The 19,135-nt window shown below is 41.7% G+C and overlaps 1 protein-coding gene across 1 annotated transcript; it reads left to right on the top strand.

Moving 5' to 3' along the window:
* The first annotated feature begins 345 nt into the window (after nt 1–345).
* TTC36 (tetratricopeptide repeat domain 36) lies at nt 346–18,173 on the top strand. The gene is made up of 3 exons (XM_073602516.1): nt 346–522; nt 14,194–14,382; nt 16,471–18,173. Exons 1-3 carry the CDS (start codon nt 411–413, stop codon nt 16,725–16,727), a joined length of 558 nt encoding a protein of 185 aa, XP_073458617.1. The 5' UTR covers nt 346–410; the 3' UTR covers nt 16,728–18,173.
* Nucleotides 18,174–19,135: the final 962 nt, after the last annotated feature.

The following is a 19,135-nucleotide window of genomic DNA, read 5'->3' as shown; positions in this document are numbered from 1 at the left end:
TGAAAACTGGCCTGGGCAGGAAGGGGTAAAAGTGTTCGGTATTGAAGTGATTGAATACCAGCCCACTCTTGTGTAATCATTCTTGTGAAGTACAATTCAGCGTGGTTTTATTCTAAATAATCAGTGCTGCCAATGACCTCACTACAAGTTTGTCCATATTCCCTAAAATGCCAACAAAGACATATCAGGGATCGGAAGTGAAGAAGTGGTAGGATAAGCATGGAACTACATTATGTTATACAGGACACATTTTTCTTTTTTGTGTTAAACAAAGCCAGCTGTAAGTCACATCTGGTCAAAAGCCACCTCCACCCCTGCATTCTATTGGTTGCTCCTGCTCCTCCCTATGTGTCTCTGAGATAAAAGTGTCAGTACTTTTGTATCCTCTGTCACTCTAGAAGAAATCCATAATGTGTACTCACAATGATGCAGCAGTCTTGCATGCCCTTTTCAACCCTAATGCCCCTTTTGGTGACATTAATGAACAGAATGAGGAAAACCTTCAAGAGAACGCAAATCAAGGTAAGTCAACATTTGCTTGATCTAAGTTATTATTATATAATTTTTTTTTTCACTGTTATATTTATTATTATTATTATCAGTTTACGCAGCGCTTTACATATACATTGTACATTCACATCATAGAACACATGCTCTTGTTCTGGGCACTGGATTGATGAACAGAATATAAGAGAGACAGCAAGGTTCAAATGCATCACACAGACAGCACACACAGTGCAAGAATCTGGGAGGCCATTAATCATATGATGAGAGCAGGGAGTGGGCATGCTGCTACCTGTAGTCCAGCTGGACCTGATAAGACTTACAGTTCCATAAAAACAGGATAAATATCAGTGGTATATGATGTGACTTGTAGTACTTCAGAAACTGCAGAGACACCGATGGGAAGTACTGGGATTTGTAGTTAATACTGGGCAATGAACTGTCCAAGGTTGCAAACTGGATTAGTATCCCTAAAAAACTGGGACACGTGTAACATACTGGATAACTAATATGCACGCAATGGGTTCAAAGGTCTGAATGTAGATCAGTTTTGGAAAAGTACAACAAAACACCATACTGTCATAGATGATAAAGGAGGCCATCTCATTGTAGATACATTTTGTCTATATGATGTATGTTCTGGCACCTGATAAATGCTCTGTGTTGCTGCAGGTACAGAAAGCCCACATGACACCATATCCACCAATCTCAAATTATTCTTTCCCTGCTCTCAATTACATTTCTAGACTACTTCACCAGCTCAAATAACTTTTGAACAGTTAGTTACACACATAGAAATACAAACCTTACACTTACCCCACGCTACTAAAAAAGTGAAAGTGTTTCTTGCATATATTATATTACATATACACAGTGCCTTGAAAATAGTATTCATACCCCTTGAAATTTTCCACATTTTGTCAAGTTACCACGAAAAACATAAATGTATTTTATTGGGATTTTTTGTGATAGACCAACACAAAGTGGCATATAATTGTGAAGTGAAATGAAAATGATAAATGATTTTCAAAATGATTCAGAAATAAATATCTGAATAGTGTGGCGTGCATTTGTATTCAGCCCCCTGAGTCAATATTTTGTAGAACCACCTTTCTCTGCAATTACAGCTGTAAGTCTTTATCGGGTATGTTTCTACCAGCTTTACACATCTAGAGAGTGACATTTTTGCACATTCATCTTTACAATATAGCTCAATCTCTGTCAGATTGGATGGAGAGCATCCTGTGAACAGCAATTTTCAAGTCTTGCCGCAGATTCTCAATTGGCTTTAGGTCTGGACTTTGACTGGGCCATTCTAACACTTGAATATGCTTTGATTTAAACCATTCCATTGTAGCTCTGGCTGTATGTTTAGGGTCGTTGTCCTGCACGAAGGTGAACCCCTGCCCCAGTCTCAAGTCATTTGCAGACTCTAACAGGTTTTCTTCTAAGATTGCCCTGTATTTGGCTCCATCAATCTTCCCATTAACTCTGACCAGCTTCCCTGTCCCTGCCGAAGAAAACCATCCCCACAACATGACGCTGCCACCACCATGTTTCATGGTGGGGATGGTGTGTTCAGGGTAATATGCAGTGTTAGTTTTCCGCCACACATAGCGTTTTGCTTTTAGGCCAGTTCTATTTCGGTCTCATTTGACCAGAGCATCTTCTTCCACATGTTTGCTGTGTCCCCCACATGGCTTCTCGAAAAATGCAAATGAGACTTTGTATGGCTTTCTTTTAACAATGGTTTTCTTCTTGCCACTCTTCCATAAAGGCCAGATTTGTGGAGTGCACAACTAATAGTTGTCCTGTGGACATATGCTCCCACCAGAGCTGTGGATCTCTGTAGCACCTCCAGAGTTACCATGGGCCTCCTGGCTTGGCGATTAATGCAATCCTTGCCCGGCCTGTCAGTTTAGGTGGACGGCCATGTCTTAGTAGATTTGCAGTTGTGCCATACTCTTTCCATTTTCGGATGATGAATTGAACACTGAGATGTTCAAACCTTGAGATTTTTTTTTAGTAATCTAACCCTGCTTTAAACACTTCAGCCCCAGAAGATTTGGCTTCTCAATGACCAGGCCATTTTTTGCGATATGGCACTGCGTTGATTTAACTGACAATTGCAAGGTCGAGCGATGTACCCAAACAAAATTTACGTCCTTTTTTTCCCACAAACAGAGCTTTCTTTTGGTGGTATTTGATCACCTCTGCGGTTTTTATTTTTTGAGCTATAAACAAAAGAAGAGTGACAATTTTGAAAAAAACACTATCTTTTTTACTTTTTGCTATAATAAATATCCCAATTTTTTTTTTTCAAAAAAACTAATTTTTTCCTCGGTTTAGGCTGATATGTATTCTTCTACATATTTTTAGTAAAAAAAAATCGCAATAAGCGTATATTGTTTGGTTTGCGCAAAAGTTATAGCGTCTACAAAATAGGGGATAGAGTTATGGAATTTTTATTATTATAATTTTTTTCTACTAGTAATGGCAGTGATCTGTGATTTGTTTCATCGGGACTGTGATATTGCGGCAGACAAATTGGACACTTTTGACACATTTTTGGGACCGACAATTATACAGCGATCAGTGCTATAAAAATGCACTGATTGCTGTATAAATGTCACTGCCAGAGAAGGGGTTAACTGTGTTCCCTATGTGTGTTCTAACTGTGGGGGGGATGGGACTGACTAGGGGAGGAGAGAGATCAGTGTTCATACTTGTTATCTGTCTCCTCTCCCCTGAGAGAAGCGGGATTTGTGTGTTTACACACACAGATCCCGACTCTTGCTCTGTCACAAGCGTTGGGCACTCTAATCGAGTCCGGGCACACGCTGTAGGTGTGCGCTTCCTACAGCGTCTAAAAGGGCCGACGTACAGCTACGACGGCTCGCCCAGGGGAGCCATTCTGCCGCAGTATAACTGCGGTGGCTGGTCGGGAACCTGTTACATTTCTCCACAACCTTATCCCTGGCCTGTCTGGTGCATTCCTTGGCCGTCATGATTCTGTTTGTTCACTAAGGATGGCCATATATTATACAATTTTCTTCTGCAACTTTCCTTTAGATTTACCAAAACCATATATTATGAGGTCACACCTAAACACTTTCAATTTTGTATGCAATCAGGCAGGCCCTTTCACTACATAGCTGAAGGTAAATCTAAAGGGAATTGAACAAGAAAATTGTATAATGTATGGCCAGCTTTAGATTCTTTAACAAACCTCTGAGGGCTTCACAGAACAGCTGTATTTATACTAAAATTTAATTACACACAGGTGGACTCTATTTACTAATTAGGTGACTTCTGAAGGCAATTGGTTCCACTAGATTTTAGTTAGGGGTATAAGAGTAAATTGGGCTGAATACAAATGCACGCCACACTTTTTTTAGATATTTATTTGTAAAAAATTTGGAAAACCATTTATCATTTTCCTTCCACTTCACAATTATCTGCCACTTTGTGTTGGTCTATCACAGGGATATGCAATTAGCGGACCACCAGCTGTTGCAAAACTACAAGTCCCATCATGCCTCTGCCTCTGGGTGTCATGCTTGTGGCTGTCAGATTCTCACTATGCCTCATGGGACTTGTAGTTCTGCAACAGCTGGAGGCCCGCTAATTGCATATCCCTGGTTTATCACATAAAATACATTAAAGTTTTTGGTTGTAACATGATAAAATGTGGAAAATTTCAAGGGGTTTTAATACTTTTTAAAGCACTGTATATGAAACAATAATGTATAACCGATAAGTTGGCTGTGGAATCCTACGAACCATAAAAAAGCATGTATTTGTGTCTATGGACAATTTTAATAATCTTGTCCCTACCTCACTCTCACATCTAGGGGATACTCTGTCCAGTTAGTCCCACCCTGCTTCAGTGTGTCTTTAGTTTCTGTTCGGAGCACATGGAGCTATACATACATATTATGATTTTTTTTTACCTCTTAGATGTTCATCTGTCAAGATCTGACAGTTTTCAATTAAAGGAGAAGCATGGCCAAAGCTTTTTTGGCTAAAATCTCTATGGATCACAGGTGTGCAGTTCATTCTGCACTCCCGTTTCCCTTTTTCAGCCGACAGCAGGACAAAGCTTGCTGTCAGCTGACGTGACTCGGCTGTTCCAGGCTGGAGAAAGATCCCAACTTTACAGTCGGGATCCACCCAGATGCCTGGACAGGCAGCTGGTTCAGCCTCTCCGGTTGCTCTCTCCCCTCCCCAGGGCTCCAGTGAGTGCTGGAGGGGCAGAGCAGAGAGCTGGTGACTGACAGTCACAGCTCTCTGTTCAGAGCGATCAGTGGTGTATGATCACTCAGTTCTCAGTGCATAGGCAGCAGGGACGGATTTCCTCTGCTCTCATCTTCACTGCAGCTTGGAGAGCAGGGGGCAGCACAGTACTAGATGAGAGGCGGGAACTGCCTTAGTTAACCTTTCAAGTAAACCAGGAGGTGATTGGGTGCTAGGACACCAGGCAGTCCTAACAACCAATCATCAGCTTGTTGATATGAAAAGTTACCTCTGGCAGCTTCCATTCTCAATCCAGTACTGTGCTGCCTCCCGCTCTCTGCTTCGCTGTACACCTGTGTATGCACAGGACACTACTGGGTGGGTGGGGGGGCAGAGGACACTGCTTGGGGGGGTGGGGGGTTGCACAGGACACTACTGTGTGGGGGAGGGGTTGGGGCAGAGAATACTACAGTGGGGTAGGAGTGAGGTGATGTTAAGGGGGCAGAGGACACTACAGTAAGGGGGTAATGTGAAGGGGGGTCAAAGGATACTGCTATGGGGGGAAGGGGCAGAGGACACTACAGTAAGGGGGTGATGTGAAGGGGGGTCAAAGGATACGGCTATGGGGGGAAGGAGCAGAGGACACTACAGGGGGTTGATGTGAAGGGGGCAGAGGACACTTCTGTGGGGGGGTGATATCCAAAGGGGCAGACAACATTCCTTTGGGGGGGGGGGCACAGGACAGTACTGTGGGGGTTGATGTGAAGGGGGACAGAGGATATCACTGTGGAGGGGGAATGATGTGAAGGGGAGCAGAGAACACTACTGTGACACATCTTTCTTTCTTTCTTTCTTTCTTTCTTTCTTTCTTTCTTTCTTTCTTTCTTTCTTTCTTTCTTTCTTTCTTTCTTTCTTTCTTTCTTTCTTTCTTTCTTTCTTTCTTTCTTTCTTTCTTTCTTTCTTTCTTTCTTTCTTTCTTTCTTTCTTTCTTTCTTTCTTTCTTTCTTTCTTTCTTTCTTTCTTTCTTTCTTTCTTTCTTTCTTTCTTTCTTTCTTTCTTTCTTTCTTTCTTTCTTTCTTTCTTTCTTTCTTTCTTTCTTTCTTTCTTTCTTTCTTTCTTTCTTTCTTTCTTTCTTTCTTTCTTTCTTTCTTTCTTTCTTTCTTTCCCTCACCGCTTGGGATATTAGTAATGGAGCTCTGTCAAGATTAACAATTAAAAGATTACCGTAATTAAAAATGACATCTTAAAAGTCTATACTAAACTGTCACCAGATTTAGACACAGATTTAATTAGGAAATACAGGAAGCAGACATATTTTATTAACTATAACAGAGTTCCACACCCTGTTTAATCCTCCTCTTCTCACTCACCCCAATCTCAGCTTTGAATCAGAGGTCTGTAATAATGCAGAGGCTTATTGTTGTAGAGAAGTGCAGTCTGACTGAGTTGCTCCATATCTAGCAGTAAAACTTTATAACACATCCACCACCATATGGCAGTGCCATGAACCTTGTGCCATATTTGTATTGTATTGAGGACATACCAAAGTGAATACCATGTTTCCCTGAAAATAAGCCCTACCCCAAAAATAAGACTTTAGCGTGATTTTCAGGGATGGATGCAATAGAAGCCCTACCCCGAAAATAAGCCCTAGTTAAAGTCCTTGTAAAAACATGTAATCTGTTTTGTAAAAAGTTTATATAATGTGCAGTGTGTCTCCTTTTGTAACTTGATTGTGGAAAATACCTTCTTTACAGCGCCCCGCTGGGCGCTCACGTGACCCACCGGAGATTTTCTCCTCTCCTCCAGGCTCATGTCAGCAGCCCCTCCCTCTGCAGTGCTCTGAGCGAGGCTGACGTCAGCGGGGATCTCAGCCCCTCCCTCTGCAGTATTCTGAGCAGGGAAGAAGAACTCCGGCGGGTCACGTGAGCTCCCAACGGCGCGTATTTTCCACAATAAAGTTACACAAGGAGACACACACACACTGCATATTATATCATCAGGTTTTTTAGAACATAGAGAGGGGTAAATGACACAGCAGGAGCACTGTTGCTGTGTTTCATGCTTTAAAATATCAGGATATTTTTTTTTTACAGAAGATGACATGACTGTATTTGAATAAATGTAAATTATTGTACAGTCCGTAAATAAATAAGACACCCACTAAAAATAAGCCCTAGTGCCTAGTGTGTTTTTTGTAGCCAAAATTAATATAAGACCTGGTCTTATTTTCAGGGAAACACAGTAGAAAGTTGGCAAACAAATCAGATTGCCCATGTGCACACAATCAGTAGAACCTTCTACCACTATACAGCATATAGTTTTAAGTGGTGTGACCCATTCATGGCTGCTGCAAGTTGAGGTCTTATTGGTCAATAAAACCATTGCTCCATAAAAGGTAACATTTCACCGAACCAATCTGCCCCATCATCCTTCATACCTAGTGATGACTCATTTCTTTCTTCTCTGTGCTAAACCTAGGTTCTCTTCAGTACTTTTCTGTGCTTGCTCTTTGCTTCTCCTGCCTCTTTCTGTTATTAGTCTACACTTTCTCCTCATCATCTACACCTGGATTTATCTCTTCAAATACTTCCCTGTGTTTGATCTCTGCCTCTCTTCTTACTACTCTGCAATTAGTGCCCCCTTTGTGCCTAGAGTATATTCCTCACCTCCTCTGTACCCATTCTCCAAACCCCAATGTCCTCTATTGCACCTGGTCTTGGCTGGTCTTTTCTTCCTTAGTCCCCATGTCAAAACACTCCATACAGCTCATGACCGGAAGAGATAGTAGAAAGAAATATATTTACAGCTCACAGTGATAGGACTCACTACAAGCTCGGCTGAGAAGTGAACAGATACCACTTCAGCTCATCGTACTCTGGTAATGCAGTCAGAAATAAGAACATTGCTCTCTGGACTGCAGCAAGTTTTTTATTTATTTAAACAGCAGGAGGAGTCACCTCTGACAGCAGAAGCTCCTCTGTACCTTAAGGCTCCATTCACACTAGCGCGTTTTTTGATGCATTTTGCATTTTGCAGAAATGCACGGGAATATTTTAACATGGGTTCCTATGGAACATGTTCACATCTATGCCTTTTTGTTTCTCTGCATTTTTGGAAAGGGTCAGGGACTTTTTTTCATGCAAAATGCAGCGTTTTGCATGTAATAGAATTCAATGGACAAGCATCAAAAACGCAAGTGCACCGTTTTTGCTAAAAAAAAAACAAAACATACTTCTCTTTTAGGCTCGATTCACACCTATGCATGTTGCTTTTGAGCGTTTTTGGAGGTTTTTTTTTCATGCTTGGCACGTTTTTGAGCAGCATTTTTGTAGCGTTTTTGCCGCGTTTTTGCCGCGTTTTTGCGTTTTGCGTATTTTTTTTTTTTTTTTCATTTTTTTTTTTAGTCTTAAAAAAAAATTACAAAAAAAAAAAAAAAAAAAACAAAAAAAAAAAACGGCAAAAACGCAGCAAAAACGCAGCAAAAACGCTGCAAAAACGGTGCACTTGCGTTTTTGATGCTTGTCCATTGAAAACCATTACATGCAAAACGCTGCTTTTTGCATGAAAAAAAGTCCCCGACCCTTTCCAAAAACGCAGAGATACAAAAAAGCATTGATGTGAACATGTTCCATAGGAACCCATGTTAAAAAATTCCCATGCATTTCTGCAAAATGCAAAATGCATCAAAAAACGCGCTAGTGTGAATGGGGCCTTAGGCTCCATTCACACCTATGCATGTTGCTTTTGAGCGTTTTTGGAGGTTTTTTTTTCATGCTTGGCACGTTTTTGAGCAGCGTTTTTGCCGCGTTTTTGCCGCGTTTTTGCCGCGATTTGCGTTTTGCGTTTTTTTTTTTTTCATTTTTTTTTTACAGTCTTAAAAAAAAATTACAAAAAAAAAAAAAAAAAAAAAAAACGGCAAAAACGCACCAAAAACGCACCAAAAACGCTGCAAAAACGGTGCACTTGCGTTTTTGATGCTTGTCCATTGAAAACCATTACATGCAAAACGCTGCTTTTTGCATGAAAAAAAGTCCCCGACCCTTTCCAAAAACGCAGAGATACAAAAAAGCATTGATGTGAACATGTTCCATAGGAACCCATGTTAAAAAATTCCCGTGCATTTCTGCAAAATGCAAAATGCATCAAAAAACGCGCTAGTGTGAATGGGGCCTTAGGCTCGATTCACACCTATGCATGTTGCTTTTGGGCGTTTTTGGAGGTTTTTTTTTCATGCTTGCCACGTTTTTGAGCAGCGTTTTTGCAGCGTTTTTGATGCGTTTTTGCCGTTTTTTGTTTTTTTTTTTTTTTTTTTTTAATTTTTTTAAATTTTTTTTTTAGACTGTAAAAAAAAAAAAAAAACGCAAAACGCAAATCGCGGCAAAAACGCCGCAAAAACGCTGCTCAAAAACGTGGCAAGCATGAAAAAAAAACCTCCAAAAACGCCCAAAAGCAACATGCATAGGTGTGAATCGAGCCTAAAAGAGAAGTATGTTTTTTTTTTTTTTTTTTTTAGCATATTCATACTTACCTAGGTGGATGCAGCATCAGACTGATGCTGCAGCTGTCCCCCGGCATCTCTGCACTGAGAACCAAGCCACCGAACAGCGCCGATGGCTCGGTTCTCTCACTTCCCCGAGCGGAGAAGTGCTGGCTGTCAGTCAGCATCTCTCCTGCTCTGCTCCTCCATGCTCATTGAAGCGCTGAGCTGTGGAGGGGCGGGGAACGGCCGTCTCAGCGGCTCGCTGAGAGGCTGAGACTGCCATCAGTCCAGGCAGCTGGCGGATCCAGACTTCCTAAGTCGGGATGACGTGCTGTCTCGACTGATTGCAGTGACTTCAGTGGAGAGAGGAATTCAGACCGATCTCTGCTAAAAATGGGTCACAGGAGTACAAAACTGATTGCACTCCTGTGACCCTTAGGAGAAGCCCAGCCTAAAAAGTTCAGATCCACATCCAGGTCCTCTTCTGCACCTGGTCTTTAAAAGTACACAAAATCTTATCATCAGGGGAAACCCTGAGCCTAGGATGATGTGCAACAACCACCTTGATGAATTTAACTTCATATTAGAAGCCCCTCATCATGTCAGCATCCCAGTCACATCAGCAGCCTTGCATGAAACCTGCTCTAGATTAGGGTAATTGAATGCCATTGTGCAGGCGGGACACCTGCATCCTGACCCTAGAGCTTATTTGGTTGTTATGGTGCTGGTGGCCGGCGCTCACCGTGGCAGTGTAATGCCCCATACACACGGTCGGACTTTGTTCGGACATTCTGACAACAAAATCCTAGAATTTTTTCCGACGGATGTTGGCTCAAACTTGTCTTGCATACACACGGTCACACAAAGTTGTCGGAAAATCCGATCGTTCTGAACGCGGTGACGTAAAACACGTACGTCTTGACTATAAACAGGGCAGTAGCCAATAGCTTTCATCTCTTTATTTATTCTGAGCATGCGTGGCACTTTGTCCGTCGGATTTGTGTACACACGATCGGAATTTCCGACAACGGATTTTGTTGTCGGAAAATTTTATCTCCTGCTCTCCAACTTTGTGTGTCGGAAAATCCGATGGAAAATGTCCGATGGAGCCCACACACGGTCGGAATTTCCGACAACACGCTCCGATCGGACATTTTCCATCGGAAAATCCGACCGTGTGTACGGGGCATTAGATGCTGATTCAGGGCAAACTGTGTCCTATGTTTGTGGCACCCCAGGGGAACAGTGGTAGGAATTATGCCCCATTGTTGGTGTCAATAGTGGGAAGAATAGGGTTTCGTATCAGTGGGAGGACTTATGTCCCAAGGGCCAGATAAAGGTAAGCAAAGGGCCATGGTTTGGAGAACCCTCGTCTAGATTATTGCATTTTTTTCTAATTTTGAAAATCCAGTATAAAGGAAAAATGGTGGTGAAAAATACTTATAGGTTTAACCAGTAATTTTTTGCATATTAATTCTTCATGGTTTATGTAATTGGGGAAGGGCAGGGATGAATCCTTGCCTATGTACTTTGTGCTCTTTCTCATCTAATTCACAGCTTCTGCACTGATTTAATTTTCCCCACAAAGCACTCAAACATTTCTGTTGCAGAAAGACTTTGGGGGAAATGTATACTTTAAAGTGCCATTAGAACATAGCTTACAACTGCCCCTGATTTCGAGAGACTATGCCTGATTTGGAACAAAGTCCCTCTGTCCTCCTTATTTGTCCCTCATTTTAGTCTGATCTATATAGTTGTACTGTATATAAAATGCACTTTTTATGTTTCAAAAAGCGTTTCCCAGTGCTAAACCTTTCATCCAAATTCTAAATTGCTGCATTTGTAAATTTTAAAAGCCAGTATAAAGGAATAGTAGTGGTTAACCACTTGCCAACCGCCTTCCGCATATATACTGCGGCAAGGCGGCTTGGCTGTGCAAACCGACGTATCTGTACATCAATCTGTGCATGTGGTATTGTGGATGCGCGCACAGGAGCACTCCTGCGGGTCTGGCAGACTCGATATCCACCGGCCACCTGCAATCGCGTTAAAAATAGTTAGACCGGGGATCTGCCTATGTAAACAAGGCGGATCCCCATTCTTAAGGGGAGGAGAGAGAGATCAGCTGTTCCTAGTGATCAGGGACAGCGATCTCTTGCTACTCCCAGTCAGTTCATCCCGTCCCCCTGACAGTTAGAAAGCATCTCTCTAGGGAACACTTAACCCTTTGATCGCCCCCTAGTGTTAACCCCTTCCCTGCCAGTGCCATTTATACAGTGATCAATGCATTTTTATAGCACTGATCATTAGGTCATGGTTTGACAGCACTACAAATTTTGATTTCAATCAATATATACGCTTATTGCAAGTTTTTTTTACCAAAAACATGTAGCAGCATACATTTTGGCCTAAACTGATGAATACATTTGTTTTTTTATATATATTTTTTGGGATATGTATTATAGCAGAAAGTGAAAAATATTGTTTTTTTTTTTCAAAATTGTCAGTCTTTTTTTGTTTATAGCACAAAAAATAAAAACTGCAGAGGTGATCAAATGCCATCAAAAGAAACCTCTATTTGTGGGGGAAAAAAAGGACATACATTTTTTTTGGGTACAACAAAAGGATCATTAAGGGGGTAAATCCTTCCGGGGCTGAAGTGGTTAAAAAGCACTTGAAGGTTTAACTTTTTTTTTTTTTTGTGTGTAATTCTCCTTTAAGGGGGTATGGCAGGGTATGTGTCCTATGCCCACTTAATTTTGCTAATAGGTGTCCCTCCTTCCCATCTCAAAAAGTTTGGAGGTATGAATGAAGCCAGGAATTTTCTGTGTGTATTTTTCCTTAAAAGTCTGTTCTGTACCTTGTCAGAAGCTTTCTGTCATCCAAGTTGTCCAGATTTGTAAACACCTTGTTGATCCAGCCTTTTTCAAAGACTTCCCTATTGGTAGTGGCAACTCAATAGCAGCTGATCCTCTGGCGTGTTGCCACTCTCTGTACATATGCGCCACAAGTTTACAGAGTGAAAGCCAATCACATATTTTTTCATCTGGAAGCCATCCACGTGATTCTTTTTGTCAATTTAAGGGGCAGGGCCAGTATGTTGAATGTGTCTTCCTTCTCCCCTCCGTCTCACATGATTACTGAGTCTGCTTGCAGGGCAGCTCTTGCAGGGTAACTCTAGCAGAAATTGTTGATGGGGCTTCTGCCCCCTGCTAGCCGATTGACTCTGCACTGCCAGGAGTGACATATGCAAGCTTCAGCAAAGGATTTGTGTTCTCTGATTGGACGAGGTTGAGATTGTGATGCCACTGCCCCATCTCTTCACTTCGTCCAATCAGAGAACGTTTTGCATCTGTTGAGAAAATGCACAGTGTTCCCTGACTGATGTCTATGCCGAAACAGTGACCTCCTTTGTTCAATATGCAGCAGAGCAGCCGCACGGCAGCTTCCACAGGGATCCCACAGGTATGGCACATACCTACTTATATTAGTCCAAACTGGACCAATGTAACTATGTAAAAATTGCCATACATATACTTCGGCTTTAAAAGCTAATTAATATAAAATAAAAAACTGCGCTCTGAGATAATAAAAAGCAGCTGACACTCAGACAAATCGTGTAAACAGGTAAAATATAAATAACAGTGCTCATGGTGTAAAAAGTGAAGAAATAATACCGTGCAATGAACAAGTATTAAATCAGTAACTGGTGTACCCCAGATGATGTCCAATAGGACAAAACACGTCCATGACGCTCGTGGAGCCATTGCAGTCCCCTTCTGATGCATCTTTTTTAAGCGCTATTCAAGTGGTCTTGTGTAAGTGTATATCTGTTTTTACAATAAAATGCTTTTTATACAGTTTTACACTATATGTGGCCATTTACTCCCTACATATATGTTCAGGAGCACCCTTCCTTTTTGACGTTTGCTGCCCATTGGGAGTTTGTTCGTTTAAAGTGGAACTTCTCCATCCAACCGGTGATGGGGTGTCTATAGACCATCCGATAAAGCTGAATAAAGTTACGATATTACCTCATTTGCTCGGTTGACTCATAAACCAGGATATGAGTCCACACTCTCTAGTAAGCATGTGTCAGGGCTGGGCTCAGCCCTTCCTTCTCAAAGCTGGCTGCTCAGCTGTCGGCTAATTGCCAGCTCCTATCTATCCACAGTGACTCACCTGTTCATGATATCCTGCTCGTCCGTCCTGCCTACTTAAGCCGTCCAGTCCAGATGATCTCTGCCTTTGCCTTGGTCACATCTCTAGAGACGCTTTCCTGTGTTCCTGTTAAAGACTTGCTTGGCTGACATTCCTTCTGGCTCCAGATCCTGATTGCTGTTCTACTACACTCATCTTTGGGTCCCTGACGTTTTGGCTTGTCTGACTATCCGTTCCAGTTCCTGAACTCTGGCTATGTTTTGACTACGTTTACTCTGTTTACCTTTGTTATTATTATTTAACAAGTGTGATTTAACTGTACTTCTGTCTCAGTCTGATTCATGGTTCCTGACAGCGTGCCGATTTTACTCCTTGGTGGTAGATTGCACAAACCAGTGACAAGTATTTTTTCTATTGTGCCTTCATATGGGTATCTTCATCTCAAGGATTTCAATTTCTTGGTGGACTATCTTTTATTGAACTTTTATTTTGAAGCCATTGAATTTTATTCATCATTTTTGCATTATTGATCACAGCACTGAATTCACTTTTTTATTTTTACTGTTGGACTTTATGTTTTGTTATTTGTGTGCATATTACCAGTTTCATGACCTCATTGTCACACCTACTGATTTAATACTTGTTCATTGCATGGTATTATTTCTTCATTTTTTACACCATGAGCGCTGCACTATTATTTATATTTTACTTAAGAGCGAATTGTTTTACCGAATTGTGTTTTTTTTGGGTACTCATTTAAAAGGAATAAAGTGTAGATATTTTATGGGGATGTTTTCACTTTTGTATAGACTTCCGTTTCCCACCTGCTTTACTGGAAGAGGTACGGAACCTGGAACTGGTTGGTGTTCAAGCTGCAGAATCTGGAGATCTGATAACAGCTCTGCAAAAATTTAGTAAGGCTGTGGAGCTACTTCCTGATCGAGCATCTGCATACAACAACCGTGCTCAAGTGCTACGCCTACAGGGAGACATAACTGGTACTACACTGCATCTACACAATTACAGTATATAGTTACATTTTAGCATGTGCCAGGTGCTTCCAAACAATACAAAACAGCATTCTGTATACGTATAATGATAGAGATAAACTCTCAATGCCAAGGAGCTGGCAAACGAAATGTGAACATGTGAATGTAAACATTACCCCCCCCCCCCCCCCCCCACAGCTTCGTGTCCCCTTGGTGCTCACCAGTTGTGCCAGTTGTGGATCTGGCCTTCCTTTGCCTCCTCCATTCAGATTCTGGGCGCCAATGCACCCTGCTATCCTGCCCTGTCCTCTTGCCTCTTTCCCTCGGTGGTAGCATCATTCCTGCTTAAGCATGCTGACCATCGGGAGAGACATTATCACTGGTTAAGGACACCTGCGGGTTTCAGCTCCTTAACAACAACCCCCTGTTGGTGCCAGTTGTTAAGGACCCGGCCCCATCCTTATCAACCAGCTATTCAAGCATATTGGCTGTAATGCAATGCATTTAAAACACACCATGCATTTTTTTAAAACGCACAGTGCATTTTAGAAGCACTGCTACGTAAAGGCTACTGTGCTGCAACAAATTAGTAGATTGAAATCTTAGCCATCTGTACATTATTTTCCTTACAGTGGGAATGATTGATTACAAATCATTTGGCAATCTTTTTAAATCCCTAGCCAGATTCGTAGGTATTCATGACTTATTTGCAGAGGGCCTTAGAGTGCTCCATTGATCTTGGCATGATGACACCTGTAAATAAATAGTAAAAAGAAAACTAGAACTAGACTGGACATCTGAGGTTCAAATAAGACATGTTCCACCTGCACACTAGCTAGGGCTTGGTTCACACTAGTGCAGGCCGTGCGCACTGCATTTGCCCAGGCACGGCAGCCCATTCATTTGAATGGGCTGATGTGCCATGTGAAACGCACAAAAAAAAAACGTGGCTGCAGGGAAACCACATGGTCTTTTTGACAATGCAGTTCCCACACCCGTGATCACGCTGCGGCCTGAGATGCATGGGGGTGCCATTCAAAATGTCAGCCCTGCTCCTCTTGCAAGAGTAGTGCGATTCGGCTGTGGGTGGTTGCGGGAATCTGTGTGATTCCCACACCTGCAACCGGAATGCATGGCCCGCACTAATGTGAACTGAGCCTAAAGCCTCGTACATGATCGGATTTTCGGCAGGGAATTGTGTGATGACTGATAGACTGTTGGCGTAAAATCCGACGGTTAGTACGCTCCACCAGACAATTGTTGTCCAACTTTCCGCCAACAAATGTTGGATGGCAGGCTAGTAAATTTTCTGCAGACAACGGTCTGTTGTCAGATCTTCCTATCGTCTGTACACAAGTCCGTCACACAAAAATTGAAAGTACAAACACGCATGCTCGGAATCAATGCTCACCAAACACGAAATTAGCAGAAGGTGCCCAAAGGGTGGTGCTCAAGAGCTGAAATTCTTCGTAGTACGTCACTACATTCATGTTTATTGGCTGACAATTGTGTACCGTTTATGTGCAAGACAAGTTCCTGGCACATGCCCTTCGGACAAAAGTCTGACACTTTGTCTACCGAAATTCCGATCGTGTGTACGAGGCTTAAGGAGGTTCTATAATGTTGAAATCATTGTTACCTAATCTGTAACACCTGATTCTAATTTTACAGATTTGACTTGGTGGTAAATGTAGGGTGTACTTACATTCTCCATATGACAAATCTGCATTTTTTTACATTTTAGAAAATTTAAATGAATACTTCATGTCAAGTCTGTGTCATTTGTTCACATATATCATCTTTAGCTGTAGGCATTATTTGAGTCAAGATTTAATATCTGCTATTTAAACATCCTGAAAAAGCCAAACATTTCCATTGGGTATACTTACTTTTTTATATGACTGTATACTGTATGCGTCCCTACTAACCTTATCTAGCATTCCTGGACATTGTTTATTAACAAACACTATACAGTACAAGATAACTAGGGGCAAAGAGATTCAAAGAGGGAGAAAGTTGCCTTAATCCTCCTATATAATAAATGATTACAAATTTAAACTGTATATGTTCTAAATCCACTGGTCTGTTTACATCCAGGTGCCCTTGGGGATCTGAATCGTGCATTGGAGCTGAGTGGAGGGAAAGGGATTGCAGCCCGCCAGGCTCTGGTGCAGCGTGGACTAATTCTCAGATTAAATGGAAATGAAGAAGCAGCTAAGAATGATTTTCTTCAAGCAGCCGAACAAGGCAGTGATTTTGCTAAACAGCAGTTAGTTTTGCTCAACCCATATGCTGCACTTTGTAACAGAATGCTCAGGGACATGATACAAAACTTGCGTGTGCCAAACCCATAGGAGTTCGTAGTTACATAATCAACTTTGAGTTCAACCAACAACAACAAAAAAAAATATCCTAAACATCCATTTAATACTTTTAGAAAAAGCCAAAAAACACCTAAAGTGTGGCACAATTTGCTTTATTCGGGAAAACATTTTACCTCCTGATGCAAGTTGTATACTGCTCTGGATCTTCATTTTGTAGTATTATTTCTTTTTTTTCCCCTTTTTATTTTCTTTTTACTAATCAATTACTATTTTCACATTCTTTACTGAGCTTCAGAAGGTTTACATGAAATGAAATGTGTCTGCAGTATTATTTCTTATAAATTTTAGTAGCCATTTATGCATTTAGAAGCATTTATGGCTTTTTTCTAAGCAGGTTACTAAACCAGCCTTTTAGGTTTATTGGACAAGTCAACTCCTTTTATATGCTGAGGTTAAACCACTGTTCCTCTAATAGCAAGCTGTAACATTGTCTCTTTTGCAGTGACCTTAAAGTAAAGTAAACAAAGTTCAGTTGTTCTTTATGGACCACATATGTATTCATACAATATAACTATATACACCCCATTGAAGCTTACACAGGGTCAAGGCCTTTCCCTGCCCTCTTGTGACTGGGCTAAGTGGTCAATTGCCTATGCCCAAGGGGTTTCACATGGGAAAAAGGGGGTAAAGTCACATACACCCCCCAAACGTAGTGGGAATCCAATGAAGAAAAAAGCATCCAAGAGGCTCTGCGACTTTGATGGCTTTGAACAGGTTCCAAAAAAGAACAGTCCAAATTAATTTATTAGGTTGTACTATAAAACAGCCAACACGTTTTGGGGTCAGAAAAAAATCCCCCTTTATTAGGGCTTCAGTTAAAATAAGAACCTTGAATGAACGCAAAATAGAAATTCCTTGGGTGAATCTGTGGATGGAAGCTAATTGCTGGATCAGGAGAGTTATTGGCCAGCAGTATCTGTATAAGCAATCAAGATAAGAAGCTAGAAGTAGCAGGTCAAGCACTTAAAGCGGAGCTAAACCCTCCTATCATTTTCAGCCAAGGAAGCTGCCATCTTGGCCTCTGTTTAATCTTCAACTGCCATGATGCTGCACATGTGATCAGTTACGACACCGGCATTGGATGGTTTGGCAGTCTGGTTGAGCGCACAAGAGAACCACAAGGCTCTCTCCTGGGTCCTGTTCTATTTAATCTATATGTATGTCATATAACTAAAGGTTTGTTGGGCAAGGTATGTATTTTTGATGATGATACAAAGGTGTGTAATAGGGTTGATATTGGGTCCCTACTGCCTTACAGAAGATGTTCTATTGAACAAAACGTACGTCAGGCAAGGCAAGGAATAGCGGTGACGTCTTAGCTCTCGTGGAGAGTGTCTGATGTTTTTCCGATATGCCTGTGTAACTTATCTTTGCTGTAAGTAGATTTGCCATTAAACTCTTGTGCTTTTAATTGAACGCTGCGGAATGAGTTTATTTCCTCTTCCTTCTGGTTTACTGCATGATCGGGTCTGAGGCTCCTATGAGATCGATATGCATCCCTGGCGTCCCTCAAAGTGGTTGTATACCCATTTTTTGTATATTTACCTGCAGGTAAGCCTATAATAAGGCTTACCTGTAGATCAAGTGAATATCTCCTAAACCTGTACAGTTTAGGAGATATTCACTTTGCATGCAGCCGCTGATGTCAGCGGCGCATACGCTGTGAAGGTCCGGCAGACGCTGGCGGACAGAAGTCTCCCGCGTGCATGCGAGGGAGTGATGACATTGCCCAGGCCACTCACAGCGCCGGATCAATGAACCCGGAAGACACACCGAGGGGAAATGTCAGCTTCCTCGGTGTGGACTGGGATCAGCTGCCGATGCCTCGTTCTAAGGTAAGTGTTTCATAATGACCTAGTATGCGGTGCAAACTAGCTCATGAGAAAGAATACCCTGAGAAAGTACAACATTGGGGGTACAGTGTTAGCCATCATTGTACAAAAGAAAAAGATTTTGGGGGTACTTATTTCAGATGATTGCAAAATTAGCAAACAGTGTGACCAAGCAGTGGGAAAAGAATTCCAGGCTGTATCACTAGAGGGGTCACCAGCAGGAATAAGGAGGTTCTGATTCCACTGTATAGATCTTTAGTGAGACCTCATTTAGAATACTGAGGCCTCACTTACAAAGAGATATTGATGGGATAGAACGAGTCCAGAGACAGGTAACAAAAATGGTGATAGGTTTGGGGGATAAAACATATTGAGAGCAAGTTCAGGAACTTGGTATGTACAGTCTGAAGGAAAGAAGGGAAATGGGAGACATGATAGAAACCTTTAAATACATCAAGGGGGTGAATAAGGTTCAGAAGGGCAGTTTTTTCAATATGAAACCAAAATCAATAACATGGGGACATGACCTCAAACTAACTGGAGGAA

This window comes from Aquarana catesbeiana, linkage group LG10 (genome assembly GCF_042186555.1).
Source record: "Aquarana catesbeiana isolate 2022-GZ linkage group LG10, ASM4218655v1, whole genome shotgun sequence".
Taxonomy (NCBI): Eukaryota; Metazoa; Chordata; class Amphibia; order Anura; family Ranidae; genus Aquarana; species Aquarana catesbeiana.
This window is presented reverse-complemented; position numbering and strand designations above follow the sequence as displayed.